We start from the raw sequence: 12,209 nt of genomic DNA on the forward strand, positions 1-12,209 counted from the left end.
ATGATATTATGTTTGAGTGGAGCTGAATCAACATATTTCTGTACGACGGCATGTGTCCTTAATATTGAAAAGTATCTACAAAGGCAAAAGCATTCAAAAATTTCAGAATTGGCCACTTCGAAATAAAAAAGGAAAAGTTATTTGGATGTGCAAAAATAGAACAAATGAGGTCTTTTTGCCTAAATTTCCCTAGTTGATAAATAATTTGGAAATTTTGCAAAAAATGATCTAATTCACTTTCCATCTTATATGTTGGGCTACCTTTTGTTTTGCTGTGCGAATGCTTCAATTTTGAAATTTTTGGACATCTTTATTCCTAATCCTGATGAATAAACTCTATCTGCATGTCTAAATGGCATTTTTATATTGAATATATATATATGAATTGAATGAAAAATGTTTGCCAAATGCTGGATGTGCATGTTTTTTTAATTATTGCTGTATATATCCATTGGGTCAGGTGCAAAAGCGCTTGAAAATCTTAAAACTAGACTATTTTTACAAGAAGGAAAAAAAAGAGAGGAAGAAAAAGCATTTGGCCGTTTTATCCTTGGAAACTATATAGTAGTATGTATTCAAGATGCATGTAAACTTACCTGTTACTTGTGCAAGGCAATGGATCTTATCAAACCGAACTTGCGAGAGCATCAAAGTGATCCATTGTGATGCCATTCTTGGGCAAGAAAAAGAAAAAGAAGAGAGAAGAGAGAACTCGGCCCGCTTCAAAATCAAGTTCTTTTTTATGATGCTGAGGTTCATCTTGGTTTTTTTTTTTTTTCTTACGCAAGTTTTGTGTGCCCACTGGGAACTTAGGTCTAACTTGTTGGAAACAATTTTTAGTACTTGGAGGTGGTTTTATTTTGAATTTGACCTGTTCATTAACCAGTCAAAAATCCAAAACTAAATTCAACATATTTCTTAGATAAATAAATCACTTAATGGGTCCAAACAATTTAGATGATAAACCTGAATGGACAAATTAGGACGAACCCACTTATATCAACCCAAATCTACTTTTCCGATTGGTTGTTGGTTGGGCTGGTAGGTCGGATCATAAATAACTATCTGCATAAAGTCGATGCCAAGTTAGAACCAAAGTATTGGCTTATTCTTGCTGATACCGAAGATGGAAAAGTTGGAAAGAATCGGGAGATTCCTCGACCTCGAGTGATGTCGCCGGCTCGGGATGTTAAAATCTTGATTAATTTTGTAATGTCAAAATATCATATAGAATCAACCTAAATATTTAACAATTATAAATTCTTTTTTAGATGAAATATTAGCTATTATTTTGAAAGAAAAGAAAGAAAGAAACAACAATCTGCACTAAAATTATCTAGATTCAAAAAATTAAAAATATACTTTTATCCAACATTCAAACTAGAATTGATCTTTGATAAGCAGATTAATAGACTTTGACTGCTGGGCAAGCACCAATTCCAGATTCCAATGCAAACTAATATCTCAGCTTGATCAGTTTTTTCTGCCGACATCCCACTAATGCCAAACTAGTGATCACCAAAAACGCATGCGAATCTAAGTAACTAGAAGCTAACTCGACTTTGGCCAGACAAGGGACTAGATCCAAACCATATATATCTGAACTAGTTTTAGTTAGGCCAATTAAATCTAGTTATATGGGATTGATTGACTAGGTTCAGTCATCTAGTATTGTGGGACTCATAACTGAACCTGAATATGTTGATATTCTGATCTTAGATGGGACGCTTGCCTCACCTATATATGAGCTCGAACCTTTTGACACTTTTTTTGTGTGAGTTGCTTCCAAATCGATTAAATCCACTCAAATATGTGATTTATCTTGATCATTGGTGCCAACTGCTGCGACAAATCAAGTAACCAAGTCACCCTGATGACAATATTACTCGTGTTCTCATGCACTTTGGGCATGAAAGAGATTTTGTTACTGAGCACACTCTTAATTAAGTAAACATTTCATGATGTTTAAGTTTTTATAGGGACATGAACTACAAATTTTTTGACAGTAACATATAATCAAGATTGGCGGAATTGTTCCGAACAGGATGGTTCAAAACATCTCAAGCCGTACTAGCGGTGGACCAAGACGGTTCCGGCAAAACTGAAACGCCGTCGCCGGAGGAGGAGAAAGAGAAAAAAAAGAGAGCAAGCATGGGAGGAAGGGGGAGGGATAGGGAGAGAGGATGGCGGAGGCTGGCGCTAGTGCAGATGGCGGAGGCCATGGCTGGACTCCTGTTTCATTGCCAACTTCACTTAAATCGCAAATTTTTTTAGCGGTCGGATCCCTATTTCGAAACAGGAGTCCGGCCTCGGCCTCTGCCATCTGCACCAATGTGAGCCTCCGCCGGCCTCCCTCCCTCTTTCTCCCTCCTCCGCTCGCTCTCTTTTTTCTCTTCCACAATCTCCTGTGTCAATACAAGCTCGGTATTGCACGGTGCGAGCCTATACACCTATTTATTAGTTAAACATACAATGGTGCAAGCTTCAAATCTATTATTATATGCTTTTCACGACCGTCATCAGTGCAGATAAGTGTCACGGATGGAAGAGGCAACTCTATACAAGAAATAATTAACTAGATCTTCTCTTAGGGTACTAGATGAGAATTCTTTATCATTTAAGATTTTCATGCTATGTTTTATGGGAAATTTTAATTGCCACCTTGGAATGCCCATCATTTTCATGATCATGACTCCATAGATTCTGCCCTCAAAGTCTCAAGAGCTAGAAATGTCGACAAAGGTAGCTTATGACTCTCAAGGAAGATGGAAATAATTCTAATTTCTTGACACTAAATACAATACTACGAATCCTTGAAATTGTTGTTAGGAACATAAAAAAAAAAAAGATATATGCTTCCACTAGTCTATATAAAAACAGTTTCCTCCAACATTAGCTTTTGCTTTCACCTACTCCCCACTTGCTAGTGGAGCCAACTTGTGCTCCTCAAATAGAGAGAAATAGGTAACACTGGTAAATGATGACATGTGATGTGTTGCAACCGAAAGCTTGCCCCCTTGGTCGATGACACGTGGGACCACCCCTATTTTGGGACATTTCGTCGATGAGCGGGGATGGGATGGCCTTTCAGGCCAAGCACATTTTTCAAGAGGCCAACAGTACTGTGGACTGGATGGCTGCTTATGCGGTCAATCACTCTGGTAGCATCTTGTGGATCCAGAAAAAGGATTTGCTTAGGGCATTTCGTGATATTCTGTTTTTTTCATTTTATTGGATATGTTCAGACTTGAATAGTCAGACTTGCCCGACTTAACAAAAGAAGAAGAAGAAGGAGAAGAAAAAGTTTATCCCCTTGTGGTCGAGCCTTGGTACCGCAAATTCCGTTGCCTTGCCCGCAAAAGATGGCGTGGATGTTTGTTACTTTGCTTTAAGAAATAGATATGAAGTGCCCCATTCCTCACACGCGTAGAAAGAGAGGATTGGATAATCCCAAGCGTGCACGCACTGGATAAATGGGTCTTGACTTAAGGTTTTATTGGCCAAGTAGCCACCTAGCTTTTGACTATATGTGGTGTGGGTCTGTAGGTTGATGCTTTCCAACCGAAATGTGCGCATGTGAAGACCAGTGGTGGATAGGATAAAGTTGGTGGACCCATTTCTAACCGGCCCACCCGCTAGAGAAATTATTAGGTGGACCAAACAAATCCATCATGGATCTAGGATGAAATTATCCTACGTCGTGTTGCTATTACGCATAACAGAAAGAGGAAGAAAAATAGAATGATTTTATCCTAAATCTATGGTGAACCGGATCAACCTAATAATTTCTTATAAGTTGGTGATCACTCGAAGTTTCAAATACTAGAATGTTGTTATCTAGAAAACGTGGTGCATAGCTTTAGATATTCTTTAATCTAGGTGGAATAAGAATAAACTAAGAAGCGATCTTCTATTGCTTTAGCAGCGACTACCATGTAATGCGAAAATGAAGTGACCGCACTAGGTAATGAACAATTATGGGGATCTTGAATCAAAAGAAGGATTTGTATGTTTCTTTTCCTAATAACTACGGTAGAAATACCACCTTCAAGGTTACATACCTAAATAATTACATGTAATGATGAGACGATTAACAACTAGATGGCTAGAGGTATATGTTAGTCGTATTGATTTTTTTTGTTAAATGAAGAGCCTCTTGATACGTCGTGATTTACCTTCTAAACTAGTCCTCGACCATAGTTTTGAAGGGCTACTTGCTTTTGTCCAGCTACTTTGTCCTCGATCTTCTGATTGATCCAAATTGTATGTCACAATCATGGAGGAGCATCTGGAACCCCTAGGTTTCACAAAATTTTAAGCTCTCGAATCATTAAACCACTTGACTTAGCATAACAATGGTTTTGATACTAATTACATGGTTTTTATACTAATTTAAAGTCCTCAAATCATCCAGAAGCCAGGCCTATTGTTTAACTAACAAATCAGATGGCTCGATGTGCCGGTTTAGCTTGCTAGTAAATTTTATTGTTGCATGGATTATAGATTAGATTTAAACCTAGCCTTTCATTAAAGTTAGAAGTTTTAGGAAGATGAGGGGAGAGGGATGTGTTAAATCCTTTGTCATGTAGCCCATTAACTAAATGCGTGTACACACACACACACACACTCACAAGAAATTCTTGCAACCGAGACACATTGCATATTTTTCTAGCTGGTGCAACATCTTGGATGTTTTAAAATGGAAAAATAATTTCATATATATAGCTTCCAGTCTATTGAAATATGCATATATACAAAAGACCTTCATATATAGTTGCACTACTAACCCAACTGCCAGAGGTTGCAGGGGATTTCTGACCTTCCAAGTTACAACCCTTCCATCTTAATGTAGCAATTAACTAGGCATCACAATGCTAAGAGAGTAGCAGACCTGGTGTTCTCATTTTAGGAAGTAAACATCTGTTAATTTGAAACCATGTTAGCCTGCTAAACTAGGTGTAGTCACATTCATGAGAACAAGAGATGGTTCGGACGTATCACTTCATTTTATTTAATGTGAATAATAATAATTTTTTATATCTACAAAGGCAATGCTTAGCCTAGCTACAAGAAATGTATCTTATCTACGCAATCCTAACTTAGTTGATGCACACATACACTTATAATTTTGGTGGCGGGGTAAAAAACCTCACTCGAAGTTAGATGACCACCTATGGACATCAACCATGTAGCCTGGTTTGGTTCTTCGTTGGATCGCACTTTACACAAATTTTAAAGTATTTTTATTTTTTTCTATTTATCTACATAGATCTCGAAACAATTACTTTACGATCCAATGGCTAATAATGCAAAAAAAAAAAAAAGAAGAATCATTCTTTCGCATGAAAAAGACTACCCAAACCTACTTTAGAGTACGGTTCGCATGTTTCATTTAATTTTATGCAATGTAAAAAATATAATTTTTTATATCTATAATGCTTACCCTAGCTGCAAGGCAATGTCTGAAATGCATTGTGCATTGAGGCAATCCTAGACTTATTTGATACCACCTATGGACATCAACTACGTACCCTAAGTTGGTGCTTTGTTGGATTGCACTTTGCACAAATTTTAAAGCATTTTATTTTATTTTAATCTATCTACATAGATCTCGAAATAATTACTATGCGATCCAATGGTTAATATTGTAAAAAAAATATATATATATATATATATATCATTCTTTGCATGAAAAAGACTACCCGAATCCACTTTAGGGTATGGCTTTGCTGGTTTGTTTATTTTTCCTTCATAGAAGGGCATATAATTGAGTAACTTGGACTTGCTTTGGTGCTTTTGGCCGCTTGCTCTCCGTCCCGTCTTCACGTGAAGGAAAGTGGGTGGTGGGAGCCGCCCCAATTGAAAGTTCTGATACCCCGCCCGTGAGCTACATGGCACGGGTCCACATGAAAGCTCACGGGCCTGCAGCTCTCTCTCTCTCTCTCACACATGAACCCACATAAAAAGAAAACAAAATCTATGTCATGCGGCAAAGACCAAATACATAAATAGAATTTTAGCATGGAGTATCCTCTTGTACTTGGATATGAACATTTACCCTCCTAGATCTTGGATGTTTCTTTATGAACTTTATTTTCAGTGGGATATATCAAGAGGGGATTGATGCAATTCATCATTGGTGAGATTTATGAGAGTTTGGACCATCCATCAAGCATTATGAGGGCACAATATTGATAGAAATGAAGCAGCTTAGAAAGCTAAGTTAGTGATTAATAAATCTTGGTTGACATTAGGAGGTCGACATGGATTTCAGTTGCTATAATAACTTCAGAAAGCTATTTTATTTCTAATTTTATTGAGTGCGCTCATACATGATTAACGTGAGAAACCACTGTATCAAAAAAAACTATTTTTTTATGAGACCACTAGTGAATGGACCACATCACTATACCATGAGACAAAATTTCGCAAATTTATCATTTTAACATTGAACTTTAATAAAAGAAGATTTTTTTTTTTGATTAGTCAGCATAATGAGCAATAATATACCCGGAATACATGATCTTCTGAAATAGAAGAAAGACACCAATTGTTTGCACAGGGTCTTGTTGGCTTGTAAAAGAAAGATGATGATAAAATGAAAATGGTACATCAATACAACCCATACATGTATGGCTTTTGCGAGAATCTTGTAATAGAAAAGTATCCTATTTTAAAATTGTGTAAGGGTATAATCCAACAGATTGTACCACTTGTGAGCTAGTTCAGGAATGTAGAAGCAAGCATGAATGGAATGAGTTGGAGCTTTTTTTTTATTAGTCTTGGTGACTCTTTCCAGAGCAAAAGTTCAAAATACAAGAATTTATAGCAATTTTATCATAATATAATGGAACTTAATCCTTTATTTGATTATTGTTTTATATTTAATCCTTACATACTTAAGAGTTACATTTGGTCTGGAAGAGAAATAATGAAGAATAAAAGTCACTTAAGCTGCTTATTCCATTACTTTTCAGTCAAGCAGTATTGGAGCATAAGAAATAAATCACTTTTTAAAAAGATGAAACATATATTTTGTTTAAGTATTTATTATAATTCTAGAATTTTACATATTTTCTTCATTTAAGTTTCTACATCGTCAATTTTAATTTGTACTGCAATGTCAAAGTAGTTTTGTTCCGATACTTTGTCACAATTTAAAATTTTATCTAAAAAATATCATTTAAATTTTTTAGTTTTATATAAATATTTAAGATATATTTTATATATAATTAATATAGGATTAACTCTGCATGGATCAATCATCAACTGCAACATAAATCTAACAAGACAGATGATTAGTAGAAATACTCATATTACAATTATCAGTATTTGCTGAGAGACAAAATGTAACGCCAATTTCCTAACTTGGGAGGTGCTATAAAACCCCTCCATTTGTCCTTCTCGTGCTCTGCATCTCGCCTTCTGCGCGCAGCTGCTGCTTTCTCCGTTTCTTCACAAATGGCGTGGCAGAGGCACAGTAGCATCTCACTCCAAGTATTTTCCTCCACATTTCCCCCTCTTCTCTCCTCTCTCTCCAGCCTCAAAACTATTATGGTGCTTACCATAGAAGAAGAGCTCTGTTCTTCTTCCTCTATCCTTTAGAGAAACAATGGAGAAAGTATGGAAATTTATAAACTTCATTATCAGCACCGCTCATTCACTCCTTCTTTTCAGTTTCTTCTCAGAGCTACTATTTTCTTTCCTTCTCCTTCTTTTTTAATAAAAATGCTATTTTTTTCGTTTCCTTCCATTTCTTCTTCTTCTCCTACTTCTAGTTTTTCCTCTCTTTTCACGAAAAACAGATCTTTTTTTTTTCAAAAAATACGATCTTCAGTCAGAAAATTTAAAAAGAAGTAATTTTTCCCCATTATCTATCCCATTTAGTCTTTCGTAGAGAAAAAGTTCCATTTTTTCTTCTCTATGCTTCAAAAAAGAAACAAAAAAGAACCAGGAAATTAAAACTACTAATCCCATACTTCTTCTTCTTCCTCTAATTTTCTCCCCTGTTTCTCTGTCCTTCTCCTCAGACTCGCATACCTCCCACCTCTTTCCAGACCCTGGCGTTATGGATTTCACTAATGGCGGTATCCATCGGAACGGCGGACTGCGCCCGGCGGAGCGTCCAGCTCCCCGGCAGCAGCCGCGATGGCGGGGTGATGCGGCCGTTCAAGTACGCGGCGACGAGCTGCCGGGCCAAAACGGCGTCGCTGACGGACTTCGGCGGGGTCGGCGACGGCAAGACCTCCAACACGAAGGCCTTCCAGGCGGCGGTGGCGCACCTGGCCCAGTTCGCCGGCGGCGGCGGTGGCGGGATGCTGTACGTGCCGGCGGGGCGGTGGCTGACGGGGCCCTTCAACCTCACCAACTCCTTCACCCTCTTCCTCCACCGCGACGCCGTCATCCTCGCCACCCAGGTCCGGCTTCCGGTCACCGCCTCCCCTCCCCCTTTTTTTCCATCTCTTTTCTTCCCTTAATGTTCCATCTTCCACAATTTATATTAATAACTAATATTAATAATTTTCATCAAGATAAGTAATAATCTGGTTTCATTCTGTGTCATGTAAACTGTGGAAGTTTACAAAGATAAAAGCTACGAAGCCTTTTGTTGTGGCTAGACACAAGTTCACATCATTCAATTAGTCTAGTTTATTGACATGTATGATGCATCTGTGCAAATAGACCAATCTTTTAATAGTAGAATAGAAGGTATCTTGGAAAAAACTAAATAATTTTCCAAATCTTTCTTACTACTTAATACTAGAAACCTTTGAATGCTAATTATCATTTTAATGTTGTTGCCTTAAAAAATATTTATTAAAACAAAAATACTTTCTAAGAAAATAGTCTCTGGAAAAAAGCGATTGATGGGAACATCTGAAGAGTGATTTCACAGAAATTATAAAAAAATTATAATCGAGACTTCTTCACCAACTATATGATTCAACACATAATAACTGAATATTGTGATCATACATAAAGGATATTCAATTATGTCTGAAGTATGATGAGACTTTTTCAATGATCTATTTAATAATCAGATGCGACTTGTTGTTGGGAGTTTCCTTTCTCCTATTATTGCTTCTTCTATGATATTTGTTGTTTATTTATGCACTCTAGGTATATTGCTTAACATCTTCATATTCTTGTATATTTTGAGTTCAAAATTTTCTTCCACATTTTGATGAACATTAAAGTTTACCCCCTCAATAAATTATCTCCAAAAGCTAAAATATGTCTATGTTAACCAATCAGTTAGCTCTTAGTACTTTAATCATGAGCAGGAATATGATTGAAGGTAGCTATGTAGGGATTGATGTGGACAGGGATGCTCTAAGATGCATTCAGTTAAGTAAGAAAATTTATTTCTTTAGCGGAGAAGGTTGTCATTATTTTGGATGTGAAAATTGTGTGTCGAATTCTCCTTCAATGCCTGTCTCGAACATAGCTCCATATTTCTGAAGGATTTACCATGTTTTGCCAGAGCATCACTAATGTTTTTGTACCAAATAATGACTATTCTGGCTTCGCTAGGTTATGACTATTCTGCTCTGTATATACTTGCTCTTCTTTGAATAAAGTATCTTCGTGCAAAAATTTCAAAGGGAAAAAGGAAACATAAGCAAACAATTGGATAAAATCATCACAAAGAAGTGAACCATTGAAAGGCCAAAATACTTCAAGTGCAAAACATATTCTAAAAGATGATGTGGTGCTGTTATCATCAAATTGTAATAGGGATTAAATGCTTAAATACTCTAACCACAACTTTAGAACTCTACTGAATGGACCTCCAAGGAAATCTGATGTGTTTGTTGGAAAGATTAATAAACCGCTTATTTTTACATATATTAAAGAATACACATATTTTTTACACGTTCAATGAAGTACTTGATTAGAAAATATATTTCTTTCAGTAACAAGAAAAGCTAATGTCTTATGCAATGGATAACTGCAAGCTGGGTTAAGTAGTTCTTCAGATGAAAAATATCTATGATGTTGAGACCAGTAATATCAAGTACCGGTTTTTTTTTATAGTTTCTGTAGTTTGTCAATCACTGCTTCTGTTGTTGAAAGGTTTAATCTCATCTCATTTCTTATTAAGCTGCTATACTTTGAATTTTCAACAAAAGCAGACACTTGAAATTTCATTTTTGTTGGCACAGGATATGAGTGAATGGCCAGTCATTGATCCCCTGCCATCATATGGGAGAGGAAGAGATCATGCTGGTGGAAGATACAGCAGCCTCATTGGAGGATCTAACCTCACTGATGTAATTATCACAGGTATGCAATAACCATCAAACTAGTTCTTCGATACTTACTTTACTGTCATATGCTTCCAAATTATCAATTGTTAACAAGTATATAGTTGTAATACCAAGAGTAAAATTAGAGTCATTGATGCCAATGCATCATGTCGAAATTTCAGGGGACAATGGAACGATTGATGGGCAGGGGGCTTTCTGGTGGCAGAAATTCCATGGAGGCAAACTTAAATACACACGCGGGTATCTCATCGAACTATTGCACACTGACCAGATCTTTATATCCAATCTTACACTGCTCAACTCTCCTGCATGGAACATCCATCCGGTCTACAGCAGGTTTAATCACTTTTTTAAACCAAATCTGAAACCATCATTTGAACATTTCTTTGAAGCCATGGTTGTAACTGAAATAATTCAACTTTGCAGCAACATTGTAATTTCGGGCATCACTATACTCGCACCAGTCCGTTCTCCAAACACGGATGGGATAAACCCAGGTACTATTGCTGTTCTGGAAATTTGGTTTGGTAATCTACATCACTCTAGCTTGCATTGATGCTGGAGGTAGCCCTTAGTATGAATGCATTGTTAAGGTTCTATAAAGCTGATCCCAGAAAGTTAAGACTTTTGATAATTGATGTCGCTGAATTGACCATAGTGCTCCATTTTTCGAGTAATGATGCTTGCATGATCTTAGCTTAGTCATGGAGCTTTGTAGAAATTTTCAACTAGTGTGCCTTAGTTTAGACTTTCAAGCAATGTATGCCAATGAATACGACTTCTATAAAACCAAACGCAGGAAAATTTGCTTAAAGTTATTGTTCCTTAGGAACCAGCTGTTCAAATCTATAATGAAATATCCAATCTTTCCTCTATTCCTTTAAAGCTGTTTGTTCTACATGTTTCAAGAGAAAACTCACAAGAGTTATATAGACAAAAGCTTTGATCAGGCTTTTCTTATGAGTTTTTCTTCTTCTGGTAGACTCCTGCTCCCATGTTCGAATTGAGGACTGCTACATAGTCTCAGGCGATGACTGCGTTGCCATTAAGAGTGGCTGGGATGAGTATGGCATCGCTGTCGGAATGCCGAGCCAGCACATCATTATCCGAAGGCTGACCTGCATTTCCCCAACCAGTGCCGTCATCGCTCTAGGGAGCGAGATGTCAGGTGGAATTCAAGACGTGAGGGCCGAGGATATCACCGCCATCGATTCCGAGTCTGGGGTCCGAATCAAGACTGCTGTTGGGAGGGGAGCATATGTGAAAGATATCTTTGTCAGGGGGATGAATCTCAACACCATGAAGTGGGTGTTCTGGATGACTGGAAGCTACAAGTCCCACCCTGATAACAAGTATGATCCCAATGCCATTCCAGTTGTCAAAGGGATCAGTTACAGTGATGTCGTTGCCACGGATGTAACACAAGCAGCGAGGTTGGAGGGCATTTCAAATGCGCCATTTACAGGCATTTGCATTTCTAATGTCACAGTCCAGTTAGCAGCAAAGGCAAAGAAGCAGTCATGGACCTGCACTGATGTTGAGGGTGTGTCTAAGGGAGTGAGTCCTACACCTTGTGCTTCACTACCAGATCAGGGTGCCGGTGCCGAGCCATGCCCGTTCCCTACCGACAGACTACCTATTGATGATATAGTATTCGAGGAGTGCTCATACACGAGCTAATAATCTTTGAGGTTGCATTGCATATGGTTCATATAGTTTTTATCAAGTCAATCCTCATGTACAATGGTGGCTAGCAGCAGAGCTTTTGTGTGCTTCTAGCTTGTTGATGCTTAAGGTTTGTTATGTGGATGTTAAAGGTTTCATAAGTAATCCATACCTCCTTGGTGTGTTAGATCTGAGTTCCTACATTTCAAAGTTTTATAATATTTCCACATAACTTGATTCCAGAGGACTGTATGCTAAAAATGCATGATGCCA

The 12,209-nt window shown here is 37.5% G+C and overlaps 1 protein-coding gene across 4 annotated transcripts; it reads left to right on the top strand.

Moving 5' to 3' along the window:
* Positions 1 to 7,353: 7,353 nt before the first annotated feature.
* LOC103710697 (probable polygalacturonase) lies at positions 7,354 to 12,178 on the top strand. 4 transcript variants are annotated; one of them, XM_008796555.4, is made up of 6 exons: positions 7,354 to 7,497; positions 8,031 to 8,417; positions 10,167 to 10,287; positions 10,433 to 10,607; positions 10,698 to 10,768; positions 11,254 to 12,178. In XM_008796555.4, exons 1-6 carry the CDS (start codon positions 7,462 to 7,464, stop codon positions 11,949 to 11,951), a joined length of 1,488 nt encoding a protein of 495 aa, XP_008794777.2. In that variant the 5' UTR covers positions 7,354 to 7,461; the 3' UTR covers positions 11,952 to 12,178. The 4 variants fall into 4 exon arrangements, with proteins under 4 accessions (XP_008794777.2, XP_008794778.2, XP_008794779.2 ...); XM_008796556.4 differs by having other exon boundaries at positions 7,360 to 7,497; positions 8,058 to 8,417; XM_008796557.4 differs by having other exon boundaries at positions 7,428 to 7,621.
* Positions 12,179 to 12,209: the final 31 nt, after the last annotated feature.

Source organism: Phoenix dactylifera, chromosome 18 (assembly GCF_009389715.1).
Source record: "Phoenix dactylifera cultivar Barhee BC4 chromosome 18, palm_55x_up_171113_PBpolish2nd_filt_p, whole genome shotgun sequence".
In the NCBI taxonomy this organism is placed as follows: domain Eukaryota; kingdom Viridiplantae; phylum Streptophyta; class Magnoliopsida; order Arecales; family Arecaceae; genus Phoenix; species Phoenix dactylifera.

Excerpts from the sequence above, each read along its gene's own strand:
- LOC103710697 (XM_008796555.4), top strand. The coding sequence starts at position 7,462 with ATGGCGTGGCAGAGGCACAGTAGCATCTCACTCCAA. Across the intron at positions 8,418-10,166 it reads CCGTCATCCTCGCCACCCAG|GATATGAGTGAATGGCCAGT; the intron begins GTCCGGCTTCCG and ends TTGTTGGCACAG. Across the intron at positions 10,288-10,432 it reads CACTGATGTAATTATCACAG|GGGACAATGGAACGATTGAT; the intron begins GTATGCAATAAC and ends TCGAAATTTCAG.